Source organism: Bufo bufo, chromosome 1, assembly GCF_905171765.1.
Source record: "Bufo bufo chromosome 1, aBufBuf1.1, whole genome shotgun sequence".
In the NCBI taxonomy this organism is placed as follows: Eukaryota; Metazoa; Chordata; class Amphibia; order Anura; family Bufonidae; genus Bufo; species Bufo bufo.
In genome coordinates, this window is record NC_053389.1 from 424,746,015 (window position 1) to 424,773,924 (window position 27,910).

General features: G+C 43.9%; 1 protein-coding gene across 1 annotated transcript in view; it reads left to right on the plus strand.

Annotated features, from left to right (window-relative positions):
- ARHGEF37 (Rho guanine nucleotide exchange factor 37) overlaps positions 1 to 27,910 on the plus strand; it is a 117,341-nt gene that overhangs the window by 76,513 nt on the left and 12,918 nt on the right. The window contains exons 9-14 of the mRNA XM_040406546.1: positions 3,215 to 3,319; positions 4,761 to 4,871; positions 7,822 to 8,151; positions 9,567 to 9,695; positions 13,436 to 13,631; positions 26,065 to 26,255. Coding sequence (XP_040262480.1) covers positions 3,215 to 3,319; positions 4,761 to 4,871; positions 7,822 to 8,151; positions 9,567 to 9,695; positions 13,436 to 13,631; positions 26,065 to 26,255 — 1,062 coding nt within the window. The remainder of the gene's footprint in view (positions 1 to 3,214; positions 3,320 to 4,760; positions 4,872 to 7,821; positions 8,152 to 9,566; positions 9,696 to 13,435; positions 13,632 to 26,064; positions 26,256 to 27,910) is intronic.

Here is a 27,910-nt window from a genome sequence, read left to right on the forward strand (position 1 = left end):
TCAATAGGATCCATATTGGATTCTAAGTAGAGAGAGAAAAAAAACAACAAACAAAAAAATTTTAAAAAAAAAAATTATTTTTTTTTTCTCAAAAAGTAAGGGCCAGTTATAATATCACGGTCGGCGTGGCTATCACATACGTGACACAGAGGGAGGGAACGAGGAAGGCCCTGCCCAAGTGAGAGGGAAGATGGTGACCCCTGACTCACCTGGCGGCTGGCACCTGGCTGCCCTGACGTCCCTAGACGGGTTCCTCACCCGTACGCCGATCACGTGCCTAAAGCCCTGGCTTTCCCTGAGCTGAGCCCTAGGTAGTGAACAGGGTGATGGGAACACTAGTCCGCACCACTAACTCTAAGGGAAAACACCAAGGGGAGGACAGACAACACAGACTCAACATATATTCCCAGGTGGGCGACAACAGGAGACAACAATAAGCCAAACAGGGATCCGGAGGGTAGCACACAGGAACGACAACCAGGATTAACCACTCCAGTGGGTCAGTATAGATGTCCAGGCAGGAAGCTCTATAACTGGCAACTAGAGAAGTGTGAGGGGAGAATATAAGGAGGTAGGGAGTGGCAGACAAGAAACAGCTGAGGAGGAGAAGCTACGGATCCCTGAGAGAGACAAAAAGGATAGCAAGGCAAACACAGAAAACAATCATTAAGAAACACCGTGATCTTTAGATATAGAGCGCGCAGCCACCCGCTGCGACTTCCTGACCCCGGGTATAACGGAGTCAGACGTGGCTCTTGATACCCTCGTGACATCATCCCTCCCATTTCACGGATAATCAGGAAAGTAAATATTAACTGCAGATTCGAAGAAATTATAGCAAACAGTAATAATACATCTGCCAAATACTATAAAACTTGGGCGCCATGGAGGTCTACAGTCTACGCCACTCTACTAGATCCATAAGATCAACCGAACTAAAACTCCAACTTTTATCAATATAGGTGGAACTATAACCCTGTTCTTTTCTTTTTTTTTTATCTTTATATATATTTTCTTTTTTCGCTGTCATACTGTATTTTCCTTTTGGGAATTTTATCATCCCTCATGGCTGTTTGTCTAATGCTGTAAAGACAAACATAGAGTTTCTTCCATCTGCAATGTTCAGCAGGTGGAACTGCATTTTATTGTCCTCTATTATCTTTATTGATACTAAACCAATAAAAAACTATTGAAACAGAAAAGAGTTCAAGAGGGGCCTGGATGTATTTCTGGAGTGTAATAATATTACAGGTTATAGTTATTAGATTTCTGGAGAAGGGTCATTGATCCAGGGAGTTATTCTGATTGCCTGATTGGGAAGGAATTATGTCTCCTTAAATGAGGAAACTTTGCTTCCACCTCATGTCTTTTTTTTTCCTTCATCTGCATCAACTTGCAGGATAACAGGCTGAACTGGATGGGCGGTTGTCTTTTTTCAGTCTTACACTATTGGGGTCATTTATCAAACTGGTGTAAACTAGAACTGGCTTAGTTGCCCATAGCAACCAATCAGATTCCACCTCTCATTTTTGACAGCTCCTTTTGGAAAATAAAAGGTGGAATCTGATTGGTTGATATGGGCAACTAAGCCAGTTCTACTTTACACCAGTTTGATAACTAACCCCATATGTTACTATGTTGCATTATTTATCTCACATGGTAAGCAAATAATGACAGAAATGCAAACTTGTTCTGCAAAATACATGCCCTCATATGGTTACTTCCATAGTGAAGAAATAGAACTTATGGCTCTTTGAACACAGTAATGAAAAGCCAAAACATTTCTGTGTCATTAAGGCCTAAAATAGCTGCATCATTAAGTTTGTTTTCCAGGAGTACAATATTGTTGATCTATCCTTAGTGGGTGGGAGTCCAACTCCCCTCTTCGATCAACTGTTTGAAGAGGTTGTGGTGCTCTGGCCTCCTCACAGCACACCAAGCACAGCGCCATACATTGTATAGCGGCTGTACTTAATATTCCAGCCAAGCCCATTCATTTGAATTGGACTGAGTTGCAATGTCAAATGAACATGAGGTCCCTGGTCGTGTAGGAGGCCGCAGTGCTCACCAGATATATATAGATATTGAAGAATATTGGGATCTTTGAGAAGTTTTATGACCAGTGAAAATACAAGGCCACAGGTTATGGTAAGAGGGTACATTATTTATTCATTATTCCTTCTGCCACAGAATCACTTTTGAATGGAGACTTCCACAACTGAGCATTTTAGCGTTGTGAATGCGAGAGGGGAGAAAGATGCTGCTAGAGACATATGGACGGTGGCTTATGTATCAGAGAAATAAAGAATCAGATGTCTTGAAAATCAACATGCTCAACCTTTGACTCCCCCAATTGCAGATTTGGGAGCCCTGATACACATTACATGGTTGGACATAAATCTTAATTGTATGGTCAGCTTGGAAATGAAAATAATAAAAATCTGAGTCCAAATAGTGGTTAACTATAAATCAGTTCAGCTATTTCCAAAAACAGGAGCCTACAGAGGTTGCCAACAATGATCTGGGTTCCTAAGGCTATGTTCAGATGTGTGGGATTTGCCATAGACCAATCCAATGTGGATTTTTCAGAGAATCTAGGGCAGAAATCTGAAGCTAAGGCCTCCTGCACACGAACGTTTCTTTTTTCCATTTACGGGCCGTTTTTTGCGTTCCGTATATGGTACGTATATGGAACCATTCATTTCAATGGATCCGCAAAAAAAACGGAAGGTACTCCGTATGCATTTCGTTTCCGTATTTCCGTTTTTCCATTCCGTTAAAAGATAGAACATGTCCTATTATTATTGCCCGCAAATCACGTTCCGTGGCTCCATTCAAGTCAATGGGTCCGCAAGAAAAACGGAACACATACGGAAATGTATCCGTATGTGTTCCGTATCTGTTCCGTTTTTGCAGAACCATCTATTGAAAATGTTATGCCCAGCCCAATATTTTCTATGTAATTACTGTATACTGTATATGCCATACGGAAAAACAGAACGGAAAAACGGAACCAAAACGGAAACGCAACAGAAACAAAAAACTGAAAAACGGATACGGAAAAAACGGCCCGCAAAACACTAAAAAGACATACGGTCGTGTGCAGGAGGCCTAAAACTCAAGTTTTTCCTTGTGAGCGTGCCATCTGATCCTCATGTGGATTAGCCCCTTTGCAATTCAGTGGGTGCTTATATCAATTTTGTTTTCTTGGCAGAGAGAAGACAAGGAGTTTGACAATCTGTCTGATAAGTTTCATAGACTGGCAGCTGTGGTTAGCCAAATGGAAGAAAATGTTGTGTCCTATGTGAAGAATGTGGAGGTAATGATTAGCTGTAGAGAAGTGCCACCTGTCAAACCATTTTTCTCTTTATTCCTCATGTGCGGTTGTCCTCTCCTGCAAGCTGTTCCGGCACAGAATGACGGCAATCATCTGGACCAAAACTCTTGCGTGCAGCATCTTTGCTCGGTAGCGGCCGGATCTCTGCTGGACCCTACTGTAATCAATGGTGCCCGGCAGGCAGATACCGGAACAGCCTGCCAGAGAACTCTGCCGCAGATGTGAAACTAGCCTCAGATGGGTTGGTGGCACAGACAAAAAATCGGCATAATAAACCCACAATTATGCTTTTATGCATTAGATGTTTTATTCAAGGCCAAAAACTAAAAGGGGGTGCAGTACACAGTATTAATACATGCATCCATAAAGGTGCGTAAGCCTGCCACTGGATTTAGAGGGCTCTTACCATCAATAATTTGATTTTCTACTGGTCACTACTGATTCCCACAGATAAATTATAGTTATTTTAATAAACCTCTTTAGAACAAAATATGGGGAGAGATTTATCAAAAGTGGTGCAAAGGAAAATTGGCTTATTTGCTCCTAGCAACCAATCAGATTCCACCTTTGATTTTTAAGAGCTCCTTGGGAAACTGAAAGGTAGAATCTGATTGGTCGCTATGAGTAACTTAAGCCAGCTTTCCTTTACACCAGTTTTGATACATCCCCATCATGGACTCAAAGTAGTTACAAAATGTAATGCAGATTTACTACATGAAAATTAATAAAACACATATGCAATGTGTTTTGCACAGAATGCTAATGACAGTACTGTCAGTACTCACTTTACGAGGGACACCTTGTCTACAGTTCAAATTCTGAAGTCTTTAGCCTCATGTCAACAGGCGAATTGCAGATCTGCATTGTATGGTTTCAAAAAACAGCATCCATAGACTGCTATGGGTTCATATTGGACCTTTGTGTACCTCCGTTTTTTATGAAGGCACACAAGAGGCTTTTTTCTCAGGTTTATATAGAATCCTTGAAAAAACAGTGTCATGTTCCAATAATGCTGCATTAGGCTGGGACCACACAGTAACGTGTCATTTGAGAGAGCACAACTTGCTGACACATGGTTATTTTAGTGCTGCAATTTGTAAAAAAAAAACTCGAAGAAGGGTCACGGGCAAGTTGCAGACACACATGACTTGCATTGTGGTCTGTGATGTGCAACCTGCAACCAAACATCCAACAGATTTTTTGCAATGGTCACATCACAGTTGTGTCAGGTTGCGGCATGACTCCATAGACATTACATAAAATGCAACATGTCACTGTGTAGCCCCAGCCTTAAGTTTGAGTCCTGTCACAGCATGTAGCATGTCACAGTGCGACACCATTGACTATCATTACAAAAAATGGTGCGTGACACATGTCGCCGTGTAGCCCTAGCCTTATGCACCATTTCCTTACTGTATCACAGGAATATTTTCTTATCCAGCCTGAGACATATCCCCTGGAGTACCTGCAAGGATCAGTCCATCCATTGAATGGCTACACAATAGAACTCTGCAACAGCATCTACTCAGCATTTGTAAGTAACCTATTGTGGAGTGTGGACATTCGGTCAATGGGGAGCAATCTGCTTCTCAAAGCAATAGCAAATGTTAATATGTAATAACTGTGAAAAACTGTATCCCACCAGCATTAGGGCTCACACTTGAGAAAGGTTGAACTTGATGGACCCCTTTTTTCAACCTATTAACTATATAGCTATGTATTATTTTTACACAGTGGCCCACCATCTGTCTGGTCACTGTTCTACCCTCCTACTTTAATAACTACTAATGTCCAGAGGACTAATATACACTTATTAGTCCAGCACCTATTCCAAGTTACCTAATACTTAACTTTTATTGTGTATTAATAAAACGAATTGCTCCCTTAACTATATCTTAAAATTGCAGTGCGTTACAGTCCTCACTTGTCTATTAGAGTACTATAGTGTTATGCAGCATCCCCTTCCTGTGGGGTGCAGGTCACTCCTAATCACCACTGATGCTGCTGGCTGCGCGCTGCCAGCATGCTCAACATTCAGTTGAGCATGCTGTTGAGCATGCTGGCAGCGCGCAGCCAGCAGCATCAGTGGTGATTAGGAGTGACCTGCACCCCACAGGAAGGGGATGCTGCATAACACTATAGTACTCTAATAGACAAGTGAGGACTGTAACACACTGCAATTTTAAGATATAGTTAAGGGAGCAATTCGTTTTATTAATACACAATAAAAGTTAAGTATTAGGTAACTTGGAATAGGTGCTGGACTAATAAGTGTATATTAGTCCTCTGGACATTAGTAGTTATTATTTTTGAAAAAAACACTGCATCCAGCACTAAGGGAAAGCACAGGTTTACCCTCCTACTTTAACTCTACCAATACTGTTTTATTGTATTTTATTGAGTCCACAGGACATGAAAATTCCTTCTACCCCAAACAAAATATGAACATATAAAGTTATGTGCAAAGTAATAGCAGTCTTTTCTGCCAAAAACAGTAATAAAACACATTAGTGATAGATGTGTTTTATTACTGTTTTTGGCAGAATAGATAATACAACATGGGAAAAAAATTAATGACTAGGTGTAGCCAAGTAATGGGCAACCAACAGAATCAACAGTCATGACACGCCTCTAATTGGGTGTAATTAACTCATTTAATGAAAGGGGGGGGGGGTGTTCAAATTTATAGTAGTGTCAAGCTCAATTAATGTGGTATTCATTCTGTGAAGAAATGGGTATCAATTATGGCCCTTATTTAAAGAAGGAGAGCAGCAAATGTTGTACCTGCTGGTTTTAGCCCTTGCTCAGTGAGTAAAATGGGCTGTTCCAGACATTGTACAGAAGAAGTAAGAACTTTGATCAAGAAGTTGATTGGAGAGGGGAAAACATATAAAGAAGTGCAGGAAATAATTGGCTGCTCAGCTGAAGTGATCTCCAATGCTTTAAAATGGCCAACAAAATCCGAAAAACGTGGTAGGAAAAGAAATACTACCATCTGTGTAGATCATAGAATACCAAGAATGGCAAAGAAGCATCCAAGGATCAGCTCCAGGGAAATCAAAGAAGATCCTCAGATACCTGTGAGTACTGCAACAATCAGAAGATGCCTACATGAAGATAAACTGTTTGCAAGAAACCGGCGCAAAGTACCATTGCTGAGAAAAAGATGTGTTGAAAAGGTTATAGTTTGCCAAAGAACACGCTGACTGGCCTAAAGAGAAGTGGCGCAACATTCTATGGACAGATGAGAGCAAGATTGTTCTTATTGGGTCTAAAGGCCGCAGACAGTTTGTGAGATGACCTATAAACACTGAATTCAAGCCACAGTACACTGTGAAGACTGTAAAACATGGAGGTGCAAGGATAATGGTTTGAGGATGTTTCTCATACTCTTGAGTCAGGCCCATTTATCGCATAAATATTGGAAGAGGTCATGTTGCCTCATGCTGAAAAAGAAATGCCCTTGAAATGGGTGTTTCAACAGGACAACGACCCCAAACACACCAGCAAGCAAGCAACATCCTGGTTCCAGACCGACAGGATTGATGTTATGAAGTGGCCAGCCCAATCTCCAGACCTCAATCTGATTGAGAATTTGTGGAGTGACATCAAAAATGCTGTTTTTGATGCCAAACCCAAGAATGCAGAAGAACTGTGGAATGTCATCCAGTCAGCTTGGGCTGGAATATCTGTTCGCAGGTGTCAGATGTTAGTTGACTCCATGCCACACAGATGTAAAGCAGTTATCAGAAATAAGGGTTTTACAACTAAATATTAGTTCAGTGATTAACAGAAAAGCTAAATCGGTAAACAATTTTCAGTTTATAGTGGAAATATTCCAGTTTGTAACTGAAAATGCAAACACTGCTATATTTCTGAAAAGCCTTTTGTTCCTTTTTCTTCATTTTCAGTTTAAAAATGTATATTTTGTTTATTTTTATTATTTGGGATTAAATGTGCAGTGCTCCCAGTGCCTCTGTGTATATGGAAAGAAATGCTATTAAGAGGATTGATCTTTTTCTCAGTTGTTTTAAACATTGCTATTATTTGCACATAACTGTACCAGTGTTCATTTTTCTTACCACTTCTCTGTTCTGTTTTTGTAGCCGTTTTTGCAAAAGTGAATACAGAAAGTGCTTTGGTTGTCCCTTATGACTTAGCTTCTCTATCATGTATTTCAGCTTGTTTGATCAATAGAAAAGTGCCAATTTTTTAAGAACAACCATTATGACTGCACTTCCTGTCCTCACTTGTACAAAAATGGCCACCTCAACAAAATAGAAAATACCAATAGCTTGCTAATTGCGATTGTTCTAACTTCTGATTTGCTAGTATATGGTGAAAGTGTGAGCTATTGCATTCGCTTTGCTAATTGTAATGTTTAGCAGCTGTTCTTAATTTTTTGTGTATGTAAATGGTTGCAATTGAGATGACTTTCCTATGCGCCTTGTTCTCTAAGCTCTGACATCACCTACTTCTTGCAGAAAAGAAAACTGCAAATGATGGTCCTGCAGCCTCTTACTAACCTATCCGAGTGTTTAAGGGGACCCAAGAACTTGATCCGGAAGAGATTGGACAAACTTTTAGACTATGAGAACCTGGAGGAGAGGTACAGTGAAACTGGAAGGATGACGTGGGAAGAAGAGGACATTGTAAACAACTACAAGGCCATCCATTCCATGCTACTATCAGAGCTACCTAACTGCATTTTGCTGTCCTATCAGTTGCTTCACAATATTTTCCTCAGTTTCATTGCTGTGCAGAAAGATTTGGCTGCTCAAGCATGTTTTGCAGCAGAAGAACATGCTTCGCAGGTAAAAAAAAAATATTATATATACATGTTATATTATACTTACATTTTTATTATTTTATATGCTCAGATACAGGGCTTTACTGTAGTCTAATGAAGATCAAGCTCCAATATTTGAAGAATTGTCATTTCTATAATCACGAGTTTGGAAATCTACTTAAAACTGCAATTTTGAGTTGAACAGGCAGAGCTGAGATTCACTACAAAGAGCAGCTCTCCTTCTGAGGGACTGACTTTTCTGTGGATTGCATGGATGGTCAATTCATTTAAGAGGGTGCCATGTAACATTACATTTCCCCTGCAGCAAAATGATGACTTAAAATGGTGGGTGAGAGGGAGGTAGGATGGGTGGGAGAGAGGGAGGTAGGATGGATGGGAGAGAGGGAGGTAAGATGAGTGGGAGAGAGGGAGGTAGTATGAGTGTGAGAGAGGGAGGTAGGATGGATGGGAGAGAGGGAGGTAGGATGGGTGGGAGAGAGGGAGGTAGGATGGATGGGAGAGAGGGAGGTAAGATGAGTGGGAGAGAGGGAGGTAGTATGAGTGTGAGAGAGGGAGGTAGGATGGATGGGAGAGAGGGAGGTAGGATGGGTGGGAGAGAGGGAGGTAGGATGGATGGGAGAGAGGGAGGTAGGATGGGTGGGAGAGAGGGAGGTAGGATGGGTGGGAGAGAGGGAGGAAGGGTGGGAGAGAGGGAGGTAGGATGGGTAGGAGAGAGGAAGGAAGGGTGGGAGAGAAGGAGATAGGATGGGTGGGAGAAAGGAAGGTAGGTAGGGTAGAATAGAGTGGGGTAGGATGAGCAGGAGAGAGGAAGGCAGGATGGGTGGGAGAGCAGGACATCCAGCGTTTCCCAGCAGCAGCAGATGCGGTCACATGCATCGCACTTCTGGGCTGTGTAGGAGGAGGGCTGATTCCTTGACCTGCATGTTCCTCCTACACAGCCCAGCCTAATCAACTGTCTAAAACCTCTATGCCCAGGGCACATGCCCCACTTGCCCCCACCTCGTTACTCCCCTGGGTTTTAAATCAAAGAAATAGACCCCAATGGCAACTCCAAATTGGTCTTTTCTCCTGGACCTTTGGGGGCTCACTATGGCATTAAAGACTGCGCCCACAAAAGGATCTTTTGGTGGACCAGTCTGACCCTGGAATGATGGGAGAGATGATCCGTGTGAGAGAAGAAGGATGGAAAAGGGAGAAGAGTAGGCAGACAGCAAATATTTGTACTCTTCTTATATGGACATTATATATTGATTACTAGTGGTGTTGGATTTGATGTATTAGGGCTTGTTGTAGAGATGATTTAAAGAACCATATGCAAGTATGCATTTTTTAAATAAATTTGTATGCTATCTTTACTCACTATCACTAATCCATGAAATATTTAAAGCCCTTGTAATGTACTATAATATTGCTTTATAGATGCAGTGCCGTACAGTTCCAGAGGCCAATTTTAGGAGATGGGTTGAAAACTACATTTCCAATTCAACATCACTGCTCAATGAATTCACAAAGAAATTTGATGAAGAATTACCAGTCCCAGTACCACGAGTAAGCTCCAGCCTGGAAATTTTCTGCTTGCAGGGACTGTTTTTCTGTCAATATAATTAGGAATATGGAACTGCTCTTAAAGGGTTTCTGTCATGAGAAATAACGTTATGTAGCTGACTGACATTAGAGATATGCTAATGTCAGCAGTACATAACAGTATGATTTATAACTCCCTGCCTGCCGCCATTCTCTTAAAATAAAGACTTTTATAATATGGGGCGTTGCTGCAGCACCTAGACGCTCGGTCTACGCACCCTTTGGCACGCCCATGTACAGTTGATTGACGTCCGAGTTCTCCTCAGTGTCCCGTAAATCCCGCGCCTGCACCGTCCCGTTTAGTATTCGGCGCAGGCGCAGTGAGTGAAGGACGCGCTCCTGCTCCCGGCTTCCTCACTGCGCCTGCGCCGAAGGAAGGAAGCCAGCAGCAGGAGAGCGTCCTTCACTCACTGCGCCTGCGCCAAATACTAAACGGGACGGCTCAGAAGCGGTATTTACGGGACACTGAGGAGAACTCAATCAACTGTACATGGGCGTGCCAAAGGGTGAGAAGATGGAGCCTCTAGGTGCTGCAGCAACGCCCCACTAGCACCTAGAGGCTCATTAGCATATTATAAAAGTCTTTATTTTAAGAGAACGGCGGCAGGCAGGGAGATATAAGTCATAATGTTATGTACTGCTGACATTAGCACATCTCTAATGTCAGTCAGCTACATAGCGATTTTTCTCATGACAGAAACCCTTTAAATGATGATATTGACCTTACATGCAACTTTTTTTCTTGCATGTGTTTTCTATCATATACTCTGGGGAAGTTGTATAGCATTACTAGATGACAACAGTGGCAGTGTTTTACAGAGGGAAAGAGAGTTAAATTTGTGCCATGGGAACGCTGTGTAATGCCCTGTGAAGCTAGGCATGTAATATTATACCCTTAAATGCTTGGCCCCATTGTAAGTATTGGTATATGACAGCCACAATTCCCTTAGGACAGCTATAATGCCTTAGCCCCAATGGGTTACCATGGCAGTCAGGGGCCTAACAAAGTCCGTCATGTCTGCCTCAAAGGGGTTGTGTCACTTCAGCAAAAAGCATTTATTATGTAGAGGAAGTTAATAGAAGGCACTTACTAATGTATTGTTAGTATCCATATTGCTTCCTTTCCTTTGTATTAATTTTTCTATCACATTATACACTGTTCGTTTCCAATCCAGCAGCGGTGGTCATGCTTGCACACTATAGGAAAAAGCGCTGGCCTCTCTGGTGGCCGGAACCATGGGACCAAATGTGCCCCCTCACAGTAGTTATGCTCACATTGTGCCCCCTCACAGTAGTTATGGCCAGATATGTGGCTCTAACAGTAGCAATGCCCAGATATGTGCCTCCCTCACAGTAGTTATGGCCAGATATGTGCCCCCTCACAGTAGCGATGTTCAGATATGTGCCCCCTCACAGTAGTTATGCCCAGTTTTTTCCCCCTCACAGTAGTTATGCTCAGATAGGTGCCCCCTCACAGTAGTTATTCCAAGATACTGTATGTGCCCCCTCACAGTAGTTATGCTCCGATAGTGCCCCCTCACAGTAGTTATGCCCACATTGTGCCCCTCACAGTAGTTATGGCCAGATATGTGCACCCTCACAGTAGTTACGTCCAGATATGTGCACCCTCACAGTAGTTACGGCCAGATATGTGCCCCCACACAGTAGTTATGGTTAGATATGTGCCTCTCATAGTAGCGATGCCCAAATATGTGCTCCCTCACAGTAGTGATGCCCAGATATGTGCTCCCTCACAGTAGTGATGCCCAGATATGTGCTCCCTCACAGTAGCGATGCCCAGATATGTGCTCCCTCACAGTAGCGATGCCCAGATATGTGCTCCCTCACAGTAGCGATGCCAAGATATGTGCCCCATCACAGTAGTCATGACCAGATATGTGCTCCCTCACAGTAGCGATGCCCAGATATGTGCTCCCTCACAGAAGCGATGCCAAGATATGTGCCCCATCACAGTAGTCATGACCAGATAGGTACTCCCTCACAGTAGTTATGACCAAACAGGTGCCCCCTCACAGTAGCGATGCTCATATATGTGCCCCCTCACAGTAGTTATGACCAGATATGTGCTCCCTCACAGTAGCTATGACTAGATAGGTGCCCCCTCACAGTAGTTATGGCCAAATATGTTCCCCCTCACAGTAGTTATTGCCAGATAGGTGCCCCCTCATGGTACCTATGCCCAGATATGTGCCCCTCACAGTAGTTATGCCCAGATATGTGTCCTCTGACAATAATATACCCAGTAAAGTGCCCCCTGACCGTAATATGCCCAGTAAAGTGCCTTCTGACTGTAATATGCCCAGTAAAGTGCCCGCTGACAGTAATATGCCCAGTAAAGTGCCCCCTTCACAGTCAGTAAAAAACAAAAAAACAAACTCCACATACTTACCTCGTTCCCCAGCAACACCAACAGCAGGGAACACAGAGCTCCAGGCTGGCCCTGCCCCCTGCTATAGAAGCAGGGACAGGTGCCAGAAAGCGGGACAGCCACTGAAATCCAGGACTGTCCCAACGGCACCTGGGACGGTTGGGAGGTATGCATTAGTGCCGGAAATGCTCCGATGCTCATGTCATGAGGGGGTAAGTGGGGGAAGAAGGGGATGTGCCCGGGTTAAGCTCCAAACCCGAACAACCCCTTTAAGTATTTGCAAAAAGAAATAGATTGCCTATAAATACTACAATAATGCTTTGGAATATTAAGTATTCCAAAGCTTTATACCAGTGATCAAATGAGGTTTCAAGTCCCACACATGACCATTGAGGCCATAATTCGCTGCAGCGGTTCACATAAATGATGAGTGGTACGTGGGCCATTGGGGACAAGAGAAGCTAAAACCAGAGGAGTTGCATGGGACTGGCAGGACATTTAAAAAGTGAGTAAGGTTTTTTAATGACTTCATTGCTTTACTTTATCCCCTGCTCTCTGCCAAATAAGAAAAAAAAATTGGAAAACCCATCTAAGACCCAAAATAGACCTCAAGGGACTAAACCTCCAAGCAAATGTGGTTGGAAAGTCAGCTCTAAAAGAAAACTCACCAGCGGCCTCCCTGTCCAACTGCTTGCATAGATACATAGCTGTAGTTCACCTGATTCAAGTGCTGTTTTTCTTTTGTCGATCCAAGATTCTATTCCCGAGTGATGTTACTTTCTTAATATGCAGATTAGGCCTTTGAGGGCGTCACCATTCCTCTTGTTGCTCCCAAGCTCCTCTCATTTCTGTGACCTGCCCCTCCCTTGCTACTTTGCCACTGATGGCCTTGTCAAGCAAAGCAGTGAGGGAGGGGAGGGTCACAGAAATGAGTGTAGCTTGGGTGAATCAAGAGCAATGGTGACACCCTCATTGCACTTAAGGCCTACTTTGCATATTAAGAAAAAGTATCATATCCCGGGAACGGGGCCTTGGATTATCATAAGAAAAACACAATTTTAATCAACTGAGCCACAGCTATGTGTCTACGCAAACAGATAGGGAGGTCGCTGGTGATGGATTACCTTTAAACATGTCTGAGAGAAACATACTGTATATCTATAAGACAAAAATAAAAGGGACATAATATAATATAAAGTCAGACTAGAAAGGACCATGTGGTCTTTTTCTGCCATCGGTCTTCTATGTATCTATGACAAGAACAAGTTTTGTAAATACCTAAATATTGCCCCATTTCTGCTTTCACCTATAATAGGAGCATATTCCAGCCATTGAACAGCAAATCCAGCAGCTATTGAAACGATACAGTCCAGAAAAGCTCTACCAGTTGATGAGCGCTGTGAAGGGCACCCGTGAAATGGAACTCACACTCCGTCATGGTGAGGTGGTGGCTGTCATCCAGCATGGAGACACCAAGGGAAATAAAAACAGATGGCTTGTTGACACCGGAGGTACAGTTCAGAGACAGATTCTACAGTGATTTTGAAGCTGTTCAAGCTGTTTTATACTGTTTAAAGGGAACCTGTCATCAACTTTATGCTGACCTCACTGAGAGCAGCATATATTAGTAACAGAAATGCTGATTTCAGCGGTGTGTCACCCATCAGCTAAAAGTAAGTGGTTGCTGAGAACCAGCATCATAATCATTACAGCCCAGGCCTGGAAAAGAGTCACGGCTACCCGAGAAGGGTCCTGGTTATTCCTAATCTCCCGCTCTTCTCACCCACCTGCTGATGATTGGCAGTTGTCTCCTAGATAGAAAGGGAGAAAACTAGGTAGAAGACTGTCAGTCATCAGCAGGTGGGCAGGGAGAGCAGGAATTCATGAATAACCAGGACTCTTCTCATGTAGCCGGGACTCTTTTCCAGGCCCAGTCTGCAATGATTGTGATGTTGGTTCTCGGCAACCACTTACTTTTAACTTATAAATGACAGAGCGCTGAAGTCAACTCACCTCCTGTCTCTACTTTATTCTGCCATTAGTATAGGCAGCATAAAGTTGATGACAGGTTCCCAACTGTACATTATAAAAGTATTAGCGGTCACCAAGTAGAAGAGGTCAATATAAAAGCAAGAGGCGAAGATCATGTAACATAGGGCAACCTATGGAAATCTTCATGATGTTAATATGTTACAGTACAACAGTAGTATGCCTTCAATGGAGGCAGACCCCTAACTACTTTGGGGCCTGGGGAAGGGGGGGGGGGGGGGGGGGGCAGCACTGAACTCCTTCTTTCCGACCTGCAGCCACCACTAGGGGGACCTCAATGCAAAGAGAATATTACAGCTTCCATGGTAGTTGTATAAACTCCTATGAACTGTGTTCCCCCTAGTGGTGGCTTCAGGCAGGCTGCTTTGTACTAGAATGCAAGCAGGAGATTTATCAATGTATTCATGGCAGTTTGATTTAAATACATTGAGCTGTTCCAAATGAGTGCCATGAAAGTCAGATAAAATGATGAGGCCAAGGGCAACCTTTTTTTTTATCACACTTTGAGGGAGATTTATCAAACTGGTGTAAAGTAGAACTGGCTTAGTTGCCCATAGCAACCAATCATATTCCATATTTCATTTTTTACAGTTTCTTTGGAAAATGAAAGGTGGAATCAACTAAGCCAGTTCTACTTTACACCAGTTTGAAAAGTCTCCCCCTTTGTTTTTAATTAAAATGTCATGAGCTAAATACAAAAAATTATTTAAAAAAAACTAAAAAAACATACATTCATCAGAAATCCGAGGCATATAGACTTTGTGTTCTGCATTGCCTGGGAGTGCCTGACATACGCATACTGGTAAACTGGGTGGGGAGGAGGGGACAATTGTATGTTTTGCTGTGGGGCCCTATGAAATATTCAGTACAGTACCCACTATTTTTACACACTTTTTAGGATATTTTCAGGATATGTTTTTAAAATCCACAGTTGATTTTTTTTCTGTTGCATGAGAAACAACTTAGCAAAAAAACAGAAAACCATACAGAAGCTCCAAACATTTGAACATTATTGTAATTATGTAAATTAACAGTTCTAAATGTACAGTTAACTAACTCATATATCTAAAACAGGGATGCACAACAATTTTTAGTCTGAGGGCTACATAGAATTTAACCACTGCAATGGGCTGCAATAAAAAGTATAGGGGTATAGTATGTATATGCCATAAATATCTAATGGGTGTGGGTTCCTCTGATTCTCACCTGTCAGGAGAGTGGTGGTTCCCATTCGGCTCTCCAGAGAGGAAGAGACCATACTTGTATGCCACTTTCTCTAATGTAGAATATGTAGATCAAGGGATCCTCTTATTCTGACCACACAGTGGACCACTAGTACTCAAACATGCCTGCTCCTGAGCTGTGTTATTTCTCTTATCTCTGAGTTGGAAGCTACATGTGAGCAGCCACCAGACTCAACCAGACATGTCTGTGTCCAGATTGTGGCGACGCAGAATGGCTCCTGGGCCTAAGGTTATGCACCCCTGTTCTCAAAGAAGACACTTTTGTGAGAAGGAATTGTTCATGTCTAGAGAAGAATACTCCCAGCTTCTCAACTCTCTAGCCATGTGTATAATAAGACAGAAGTAAGACATGAAATTCTGTTTGATAAAATGACATTGGGCTATTTGGACCTTCTTGTTGCACATATGGCACTTGTGTGGTTCACTGTGATGCTATGTTGCCATGTAGGTTGGCTGCATGTGTTTGCGTACTGGCTGCAGTTGACTTTTCCTGTGTATGCTGGTTGCTTGTGTGGGGCATGCTGGCTGCAGTGCTCAGTGGCTATGTGTGAAGTGGTATGCTCTGTGTTCACGTAGGGTTATTGTTTCCCTGGTCTGTATGTGTTTGATTACCAGGTGGTCAGGTGCTATCATTACCCAGCTATTTAGTCCTGTGAGCTGTGTCTCCAGGATTACTGTCTGTAGGGTGCACGCTCCTGACCTGGGTGGTTGCCTGTTATTTCATTGATGTCACTATGGCTTTGTCTGACTGCGAACGCCATGCTCCCCATTTCACGGGGGTTCCAACGTATGTACTTTATTACTATGTGCCTGTCAATTTCACCATATCAAAGCTTGTCTGGATATTGCTCCTATGTCTCTATGTGCAGCTTTGTCTGGGACTGCCATGCATCCAGTTCCAGGCGTCTGTCTTTGTCTGCATGTACTGGTCTTCCTGGGTTTGCCATGTGTCCTGTATCTAGTTCTGCATGGGTTACTGACCCATGCAGGGGGTTGCTTGCATTCTGGTACTTGGGTTGTGTCTGAACAGTTTCCTGTGTTGCAGGTTGTTTGGTTACTGTTTGTTTGCCTATGTTCCTGTTTTGTTACGTGCCTAGACTACTGGTGTCATGCACCAGTGTCTGTGTCCTTTCAGGTTTTTGGCCAACTGTACTGGGACCATCCCAGGAGGTTGCGGTCTGGTTGCTCCCCTGCGGCAAAGACCAAATCCCTGTTCAGGGGTTAAAGGGTAAAAACCAGAGGAGCACTGGAATAACGCCCATAGGGTTTGGCCCTAAGTTAAGTTGGTCACTTGGTCCAGTGGTTCTACATCTGCCGCTGTACCCTACCTGTTTGTCCAGGATTATGCCAGTTGTGATTGGTCATTACTTGTTAATAAAGTACTCGTTTTGGCTCTGTGGTTTGTCTGTTTTCTGTATGCTCGTGGTGTGTTCTGGGGTTCTCTCGACCCCCTAGAACAGGAGTAGGCAACATCCGGCACTCAAGCTATTGTGAAACTACAACTCCCAGCATGCAGCATAATTCCTCTTCTCTTCTCAGAACTCTCATAGAAATGAATGGAGCATGCTGGGAATTGTAGTTTCACAACAGCTGGAGTGTCGAAGATTTCTATCCCCTGCCCTAGAACATGATAGGCTGTGTCATTATAGATAAATAGGCTGTTCCTGACACCACACTGTCCAAGGTTGATGTCATGAACTGGAGGAGCAGGCAGGGGGTGACCTGATATAGATAAGGCTACTTTTACACTAGCGTTTTCAATTCCGCTATTGAGATCCTTCACAGGATCTCAATAGCGGAAGAAAATGCTTCAGTTTTGTCCCCATTCATTGTCATTGAGATCAAAACTGAACTGAACGAAACGGAGTGCACCAGAATGCATTCCGTTCTGTTTGATTGCGTCCCCATCGCGGACAGAATAAGCTGCAAGCAGCGTTTTTCTGTCTCCGATGTGGTGCGGAGCAAGACGAATCCATCCTGACACACAATGTAAGTCAACGGGGACGGAATCGTTTTCTCTGACACAATAGAAAACTGATCCGTCCCCCATTGACTTTCAATGGAGTTCATGACGGATCCGTCATGGCTATTGAAGACCTAATACAACCGGATCAGTTCATGACGGATGCATGCGGTTGTATTATGGTAATGGAAGCGTTTGTGCAGATCCACCAAAAACGCTAGTGTGAAAGTAGCCTAACATGTTAGAAATGACGTCCAGCCCAGATCTACATTTTCTGTTTTCTCCTAGAGATTCACTTTATCTATAAAAAATAATAAAAACTAGGTAGAAAGAAGAATTATTGGTGAGATAGCTATTGGGCGAATGTACTTACCTTTCAACATTGAAGTATTTTCTTATATGGATTTTCTAGATTTTTGTTTATTTATCTCTTTAAAAATAAGAGTGCTTTCCCATTACATTTTGTTAAAAAAAATAACACATGCCAGGGGCTCAGGTCTGTACATGGACCTGACTTCACAGTCTGCACAGTGTATAGGATACTTGTACTGCAGCTTTCTTTTAAAGGTGTCACATCAGTACAGATCCTTATGTAGCCTGAGAAGGATAATATTCACCTTTAGAACATGTCATTCCAAAGAGTGAAATATTGTTGTTGTCACAAACGTCCAGCCATGAAATGGTTAAAGTCCTTTATGAACCTTCACAGTATAGAGGAAATGACCAGTTGTCGGTTCTGTTCGTCCCATCATTAATCCTCATCTGACATTTCTTTTCAAGTATATTTTTATGCTGCTGGTAACAGACACCTAACCCCAATAGATACCTGTCAGATGACACAAAGAGTTCACACTGGAGAAGGTCAGGCAGATCTGGCACTAGTCATTGATTTATAAGCCAATGATTTCAATAAAGGTCAGCACATGTACAATGTGTGACAAGCGTCATATCGGCCCGCTGCCTTTGTTACTGTCATATTTCATGGTCTATGGCAACAGTTCCTGGTTTTTTATCTTGGATCGGTGAACTGTAAAGTATATGCACTTCTGAAAATAGAAAATATTCCAGGTGATCTGAATAGGAATATAGTCATAAATCTTAGAATTCCCTTTGTTGACCATCATTGTCTTTGTTACAACCATTTTACCACCATAATTCACCTCCACGCCAAAGTAGATGACCTTACAGTCTTTCCAAACGTACCCTTATTAAAAATCCATTTAACATGCTGTAAACGAATGACCTGTGAAGAGTCAAGTGGGCGTGCATGCTGTACAGAAGAGTCATGCTGTCCTGTGTCCAACTCTGCCTCGCCAATCTTGATTGATATCTTCCCCCAGCTGCTGTAGTTACCATTTGGCTTCCCCAAATGCTGTGCATGTGCAGTTCTGAAAGGTGTACTGTGCCTGGCTTCATTAGAATGCACATTGCTGCACCGTGCATGCCCAGAAAGTACAAGGCAATGGCACAGGCGTAAGATTTACCGGATCCTGGTGGTGCCTAGTGGCTGTCAGGATGTCATTCACGAATGGAGAGGTGTGGTTGGACACAGGACTGTATGATTCTTCCTTACATCATTTTCACAGGCCATTAGCATACGATGCACATTGTGTTAAAAATTGATTTTTATAGCTTTTGCTATATCTGGGAAAAAACTGGGTCATGTTTGGAAAGACTGCCGAGCCATCTATTATGGCATGGTTTGGGGTGGTAAGATGACCTAACTTTAAAAGGATTGTCTTAAAAGGCCTAGTTCACACATCAGTGTTTTGGTCAGTAATTTCCATCTGTGATTGTGAACCAAAACCTTATTTCTGTGTAGGCTCCAGTCCTAGTTTTCGCCCACTATCACTGATAGGAATCACTGACTAAACACTGACTTATCACCTAGGCCTAAGACACAGCGTCTTTCATATTGTTGTATTTGTGGCAATCAGCTGATTGCTGAGGGTTTGGGTCCTGGCGCCCTGGCAACAGATGATTACGCCAGGTGATAGGCCATCAATGTGTAGTCTAACCTCATGGACCCCAACCTAGTTGTGACAGGCTCTACAATAAAGGGGCCACAGATTTCCTGCAAACATCTCTACCCTATGTTCTGCTGATCGGTTCAGGTCCTGGGGCTGAAATGCCCAAGGACCATACGTTGATAGCCTATCCTAAGCAGTGGCGTCTCTAGCTTTCAAATTTGGGGGGGGCACACTGGGGGCCAGGACAAAAGTAGGGGGGGCAGCTACTGTATAACAACGATACATTTACACAAGTACGCTTAGAAATGCTGCAATACTTTACCCAATACCTAAAACCGCAACAGGGAAGAAAAGTCCAGCTGTCTGTGGATGACACTTTTATAGAGAGGGGGATCTGTGGATGACACTGCTATGGGGGGGATCTGTGGATGCCACATACCGTATATAGCATCTTATGCTATATGTGTCACCCACAAATCCACCCCATGACAGTGTCATCCCCATTTCCCCCTCCATAACAGTGTCATCCACAGATCTCCCTCCCTATAACAGTGTCATCCACAGATCTCCCTCCCTATAACAGTGTCATCCACAGATCTCCATCCCCGCCTCTCACAGGAGTGTACATATATAAAATAAACATATTTCACATGAACACTTACAATTACTTGGCTTGGCCCTTGGGGATCTCGGACACCACTTCCACACTTTGGCCGGGGGCTCGGCGGAGCTGATGTTGTGATTTATCCTAATGAGAAAGATTTCATAATAAGGATTTGGAGAAGGGGCAGAGGGATAGCAGAGCAGGGAGAGGCTGGTGCTGCTACTAGGGGGTCATACCATGGGGGAGTAATAAAACCCACCATAATGCCCCCCAGTAGAAATAATTTTCCTTATAATGTGCAAAACATACCCCCTTATGCCCCCAGTTGAGCTAATGTCCCCCATAATGTGCCAGTATAAAATACCCCTATATAGTGCACCAGTAAATGCCTCCATAGTGCTCCTCTCCCCCTTCCTGCTAGTGCCCCCCATAATGTACCAGTATAAAATGCCCCATATATCGTGCCCCAGTAGATGCCCTCAGTGTCCCCCATAATTTGCAAGTATAAAATATCCCTTCTTAGTGCCCCTGTAGATGACTCCATAGTACTCCTCAGTCCCCTTCTCCATAGTACCCACCATAATGTGTCCCAGTATAAAATGCTACTGTACAGAGCCTCCCATATAAAACACCCCTTCTTTGTGGCCTCAGTAGATGCCCCTATAGTGCCCACCAATAATGTGCCAGTAATAAGTGCCCTCAATAACGTGCCAGTAACAAGAGCCCCCATCGCGTGCCAGTAATAAGCCCCCATCACGTGCCAGTAATAAGCCCCCCATCATGTGCCAGTAATAAGCCCCCATCACGTGCCAGTAATAAGCCCCCCATCACGTGCCAGTAATAAGCCCCCCATCACATGCCAGTAATAAGCCCCCCATCACGTGCCAGTAATAAGCCCCCCATCACGTGCCAGTAATAAGCCCCCCATCACGCGCCAGTATTAAGCCCCCCCATGTTCCAGTATTAAGTCCCCCCATCATCATGTGTCAGTATTAAGTCCCCCCCATCATCATGTGCCAGTATTAAGTCCCCCCCCATCATCATGTGCCAGTATTAAGTCCCCCCCATCATCATGTGCCAGTATTAAGTCCCCCCCATCATCATGTGCCAGTATTAAGTCCCCCCCATCATCATGTGCCAGTATTAAGTCCCCCCTCATCATCATGTACCAGTATTAAGTCCCCCCTCATCATCATGTACCAGTATTAAGTCCCCCCCATCATCATGTGCCAGTATTGTAATAAGCCCCCCCAATGTGCCAGTAACACTATTGTAAAAAAAAAAAAAAAAAAAACACTTATACTTACCTAAGTGTCAGCGATGCGATGCAGCCTCTTCCTGTGTCCCACGCTGTAATGTAAGGCTCAGGCGGCACGATGACGTCATTGCGCCGGCCTCTGATAGGCTGCTGGCCTAGTGCCTGCAGCCAGGGGCGTACATAAAAATCACTGGGCCCCATAGCAGGAATCTAAATTGGGCCCCCATTCCCCTTTTATAGCCCCTCCCTTTGTTCCATGAACTATTCTTGCTGCTGCGTTTTATAATTTATGCCATCAGGGCCGGATTGGGATTACAAAACAGCCCTGGCACACAAAAGAGGTATAATAGATGCAGATGTATATTATATACAGCAGTGTACAGTTATGTGAGGTACGCGGTATAATATATGCAGTGTGTACAGGTATATAGTATATTCCCTAGTGTTCTGATATGTGAGGTACAGGGTATAATAGATGCAGTGTGTACAGGTATATAGTATATACAGCAGTATACTGATATGTGAGGTACGGGGTATAATATATGCAGTGTATACAGGTATACAGTATATACAGTAGTGTAATATGTGAGGTACGAGGTATAATAGATGCAGTGTGTACAGGTATATAGTAAATACAGCAGTGTATTGACACCTCGTACCTCAGATATCAGTACACTGCTGTATATACTATATATCTGTACACACTGCATCTATTATATCTCGTACCTCACATATATAGTATATACAGAAGTGTACTGATATCTGTACACACAGCATCTATTATACCTCATACCTCACATATCAGTGCACTGCGGTATATACTATATATCTGTACATATTGCATCTATAATACTGTTTAATATATGCAGTGTGTATGTGTATATATATATATAGATGTGAGGCATACAAGGTATAATACTGTGGATGCAGTGTTTATAGAAATATGTGGTCAGTTATACACTATGGTCACTGTGTGTGAGGTACATGAGGTAGTGGTCACTGTAACTGTCTGAAGTATTATACATGAGTGAGCAATGAATAAAAACAGGGCATGGGGGGGGGGGGGGGTAAATGATGAGAAGTGGAGGACCTCCTCTTACCTCTCCATTCCAGTCTGTATGGATCAATGCAGAGCTGCTTGTGAACTTCTAATACTTGCAGTTAGGGGTTGAAGGACCTGTGATGATGTCATCACAGGTCCTGGCAGATGTACCTTTGAAACCTAGGAACTACACCATTTTTGGTGCAGTTCCTTTGCTAGATTCTGCAGGACCTGTGATGTTGAAGATGATGTCATCACAGGTCCTGGCAGATGCACTGTTCTAACCTGGGAACTACACTTTACACTGTGCAGTTCCCTTACAGGACCTGTGATGACATCATCAAAGGTCCTTTAGCTTTAGAAAGATAAACAGGAGCAATTAGGGGGCGGGGCCTCTCCTCCACTTCGGGCCTGCCTGCGGCCTATCAGAGGAAGGGGAAGGGACACGCCTCTCCCTCCCCTGCACCTCCGCTGGCACAGGCAGTTTACAATGGAGATAAGCGCAATGGAAGCGCTCATCTCCCTGTGCCCGGCGGCGGCTGCTCACTTGGGGGGGGGGGGGTCATTTTAGTTGGGGGGGCACAGCATGATGTAGGGGGGGCCGTGGCCCCCTCTGGCCCCCCCCTGGCGACGCCACTAAGGAAACCCTCTTTAAGAGTCATAATGGTTCCATTCTATCAAATGTAGGTTGGTCATAACAGGCAAATTGGAACAGTCTGCCAAAAGTCTCAAGTTTGCGCCGACTGCCCAAAATTTTTAGACACAGTCCTGACAATTTTGGTCTGTGTCGGGCTGAAAATGGGTGGCGTTTATGTAAGGTGTAGGTGAGGTAACAGCAACCTCCAGCTGTTCAGCTCCCAGAATGATTCATTCACTTCTATGGAAGTTAGCAGCCAAGCATGTTTGCATGCTAGGAGTTGTAATTTCACAGCAGCTGGAGTGCCGAAGGTTGCTGATCCCTGGTGTAGGCTTTCCCAGGTGGGTGTGGGCATTCTAAGGGCAGGGACAGGGCTAATATGCCTCATATTTACTACCTGCAGTGTTGGTTAGTTTGCTGCTGCTCTATTCCACCTGGTTAAGATGTAAACCTGACAGACCCATTATAAGTCAACTGATCCTAAAAAGAAACAGTCATATATTTCCTTGATCGTGTAATGCTATCAGATGCCACCAGTGTAAACAGAGCTTTACCATTAAACATCCTTGTAAACTGTCATAGAGTCTACACTGGCCTTCCAGGCTCAATGCATAAGGCTTAGGCTACTTTCACACTCGCGTTTGGTGCGGATCCGTCATGGATCTGCACAGACGGATCTGTTAAGATAATACAACCGTCTGAATCCGTTCAGAACGGATCCGTTTGTATTATCTTTAAAGGGTTTCTATCACTTTGTATGCCATAATTAGCTCTCAGACACTAGCGATCCGCTAGTGTCTGCTCTGGCCAACCATCCTAATATAAGAGCTTTTTGGGCAGCCGTTTTGCTAAAAAAATAACTTTTATAAATATGCTAATGAGCCTCTAGGTGCTATGTGGGCGTCATTAGCACCTAGAGGCTCCGTCTACCTTCATACACAGCCACCGCCCAGCGCGTCCCTCCAGCCCGCCCATCTCCTGATGAATGCGATCCTCCGTGTGACGCAACGGACGAATTCTCGCGCATGCGCCGTGCGCGGCTGTATTCGGCGCATGCGCAGAGAATGTCTGACCGCTTCCCTGCTCAGACATCTCCACTGCGCCTGTTCCTTGGAGCACTATGACGTCATCGGCGCAGGCGCAGTGGAGATGTCTGAGCAGGAAAGCGGTCAGACATTCTCTGCGCATGCGCCGAATACAGCCGCGCACGGCGCATGCGCGAGAATTCGTCCGTTGCGTCACACGGAGGATCGCATTCATCAGGAGATGGGCGGGCTGGAGGGACGCGCTGGGCGGTGGCTGTGTATGAAGGTAGACGGAGCCTCTAGGTGCTAATGACGCCCACATAGCACCTAGAGGCTCATTAGCATATTTATAAAAGTTATTTTTTTAGCAAAACGGCTGCCCAAAAAGCTCTTATATTAGGATGGTTGGCCAGAGCAGACACTAGCGGATCGCTAGTGTCTGAGAGCTAATTATGGCATACGAAGTGATAGAAACCCTTTAACATAGCCAAGACGGATCCGTCTTGAACACCATTGAAAGTCAATGGGGGACGGATACGTTTTCTATTGTGCAAAATTGTGTCATAGAAAACGGATCCGTTTGGCTCAGTTTCGTCAGACGGACACCAAAAAGCTGCACGCAGCGTTTTGGTGTCCGCCTCCAGAGCGGAATGGCGACTGAACGGAGGCAAACTGATACATTCTGAGCGGATCCTTTTCCATTCAGAATGCATTAGGGCAAAACTGATTCATTTTGGACAACTCGTGAGAGCCCTGAAACGGATCTCAGAAACTGAAAGACAAAACGCCAGTGTGAAAGTAGCCTTATTTATTGTATAGTGAACATGTATGCGATTTTGTTATAATTTGTGTACAATTCCTCCTCTTTTTGATATCTCTGCTTTCAGTCATTGATTAGAATTCAGAGAAAAGAATCTGTCCTGGTCATGTGCTGATCAACAGGTGCTCAGCTAATTACATTTATTGTATACAGTATCAGAGCTGTGCACCTGTGTGCTCATCACATGACCAGGGCAGATTTTCTTCCTCTGGATGGAGAATATGGACTCCTATCCACTGAACTCAAGCAAAATATCTTGATAACCATGAGTAATTCATAAACAAAGTATATTAGAAAGTTCCATAACTTTTTATATTATAATAAAAAAAAACTTGAATTGCTAAAACAGAAAAACCCCTTTAAATGTACTACAGAGTGGAAAGAAATCATTCATAGATACTGGAAAAAACAACTTTGGCTGGGTTCACATAATGTTTTTTCCATCCGTTTAACGTATACGTTGTAAAAAATACAAAAAGGTGGTGTGCTACAGAGTCCGGTTAAAAAAACCTGTATATCTTAATGTATGCATTTTTTTTTTTTTACAACGGAACTCTATGGTGAACGGATACCACAGTATGGCATCAGTCTGAGGCATCAATTAACGTACTGTATACTTTTTCTGTATACGTTAAACGGATGGCAAAAACGTGATGTGAACCCACCCTTAGCAATGACCAATTATATCAAATTTTCCATGTTTGTACACATGTAAAAACCTGTACTAACTGACACTAAAACTACGTATAGATGGAGGAGTGATATACAAGAGTATTGTAAATATCAGCATGGCGTCAGGCCTTGACTATGCAAGCAGTACTGTAGGTTGCTCCATTGATTGATAAGGCATAGTCAGCTGGATTATAAAGATATATGAAATATATGCAGAGTTACGACAAAATGATCACATGTGCATGAACTATTTCTGTTAGGCTAGTTTCACACTAGCGGCAAGGAACTCAGGCAGGCTGTTCCAGCGTGTGAACAGCCTGTCGAATCCGTGCTGCCGCTAGTGCACGCGTCCCCCCGGACTGCGGCTCCGGCCCTATTGACATGTCATAGTTTTATTCCGGCTGCCTCTCGGCATGTTTGCCGTGCTGCCGCCGGAACTCCGGCCCGCCCCCACTATAGTCAATGGGGCTGGAGCGGTAGTCCGGGGGCACACGTGCACTAGCGGCAACACGGATCCGACAGGCTGTTCACCCGCCGGAACAGCCTGCCGGAGTTCCTTGCCGCTAGTGTTGATACTGATGTCGACACCTCACATCTGTTTGGACTTTTATGTTTGTTTCTTTTTTAATATTTTCCTTTTTTAATAAAAAAAAAAAACAGGACTGAGGGGATATGTTCCCTGCAGCAAACTGCAGCCATACCAAGAAACACACCGTCCAACACTTTCACAAAGTCCAACACATACTCAAAGTTCCCCAGAGGCTATGAAGACTGCAAAGAAACGTTCTGTAACTGCCCCGGTGTGCCCATATCCAATCTCACAGCCCCAGGAAATCAATGCAGCCTTCCAGGTAAGCTGAATATATAGAAGAGTCTCTAGGACAGGATCAGCAACCTCCAGCACTCCAGCTGTTCTGGAACTACAACTCCCAGAATCCTCCTTTCACTTCTATGGGAGTTGCAAAGACGGATAAGTAAGTGTGCATGCTGGGAACTGTAGTTTCACAGCAGCTGGAGTGCCGATGGTTGCTGATCTCTGGTCTAGGGTATAATATTTCCTACACTACAGTTTGTATGTGAATGCTCATTTCCTTTGAAGCTTTCCAGATTAAATCTAAGCAGTTCTGTAATTTTCTCTGCTTAAAGTGTAACTGCCATTTCTTTTTTGTTTTGTCAAATGTGTAGGGCAAGTGATAATGAACATTTTCCAATATACTTTATTTATTGATTTTGTACTTTTTAGGCCTCTTTTACATGGCGAGTTTTCTGCAAGAGTGCAATGTGTGAAGTGAGCGCATAGCACCCGCACTGAATCCTGGCCCATTCATTTCAATGGGTCTGTGCACATGAGCATTGTTTTTCATGCATCAGTTCTGCGTTGCATGAGAATCGCAGCATGTTCTATATTCTGTGTTTTTCACGTAGCCCTGGCCCCATAGAAGTGAATGGGGCTTCGGTGAAAACGCATTGAGTCCGGATGCAATGTGTTTTTCACTGATGGTTGCTAGGAGATGTTGTTTGTAAATCTTCAGGGTTTTTTTCACGAGTGTGAAAACGCATCAAAACTGATTGCATACTAAACGCAATTGCAGACAAAACTGACAGAATTGTGTGCAAAACGGTGCGAGTTTCACTGAACGCATCCTGACACAATCTGTATCGTTCGTGTGAAAGAGGCCTTAATGATAAAATGTTTTCCCTAATCCTGTGCTGTGAAGACGTTCCTCACTCACTGTGCTGCCCTCATATCAGGGGCATTGCTAGGGTCTGAAGACATCCGGGGCACGAGCCCAAATGAAGCCACGCCCCACCCCATTAAGCCACGCCCTCATTGCAACCGGGGGGGGGGGCCTTCACAGTAGTTATTAACCCCTTTCAGCAGTCCCTCCTTCAGTGAATGGGGGACTGCTGAATAGGGTTAATAACTACAGTGAAGGGCCTAGCCGTCTGGGCAACCCCATAGATCATCCATAACAGTGCCATCCACAGATCCGCCTCCCCGCCGCTCACAGGAGTATACATTTATAAACTGTAATCCATATCCTGCAGTAACTTTAACTTTAAGGGTACATGCACACGTTCAGGATTCATGTGCGGAGAATCCGCACTGAAATCCGCAGGTGTTCGCAGGCAAATCTGTGCGGTCAATCCGCATTAATTGGTGCGGATTTGCATACGGATTTGCGTGCGGATTTGGTGCGGATTCGGTGCGGATTTTCCGCATGCGGATTTCACTAAGTGAATGAAGAAAATCCGGTCAGGAAAAAAAAAATTTATTGACATGTCGCGGATTTTAAAATCCGCACCGCAGGTCAAAATCCGCGCGGAAAAAATCCGCCTCGTGTGCATTGAGAATTTCAAATTCTCATAGAATACAATGGACATGACCTACGGTGCGGATTTTCCGCACGCAAATCCGCGCGGAAAATCCGCACGCAATCCTGATCGTGTGCAGGGGGCCTAAATCAGCGCTCATCTCTTTACTACCTTACACTCAGCTCCAGTA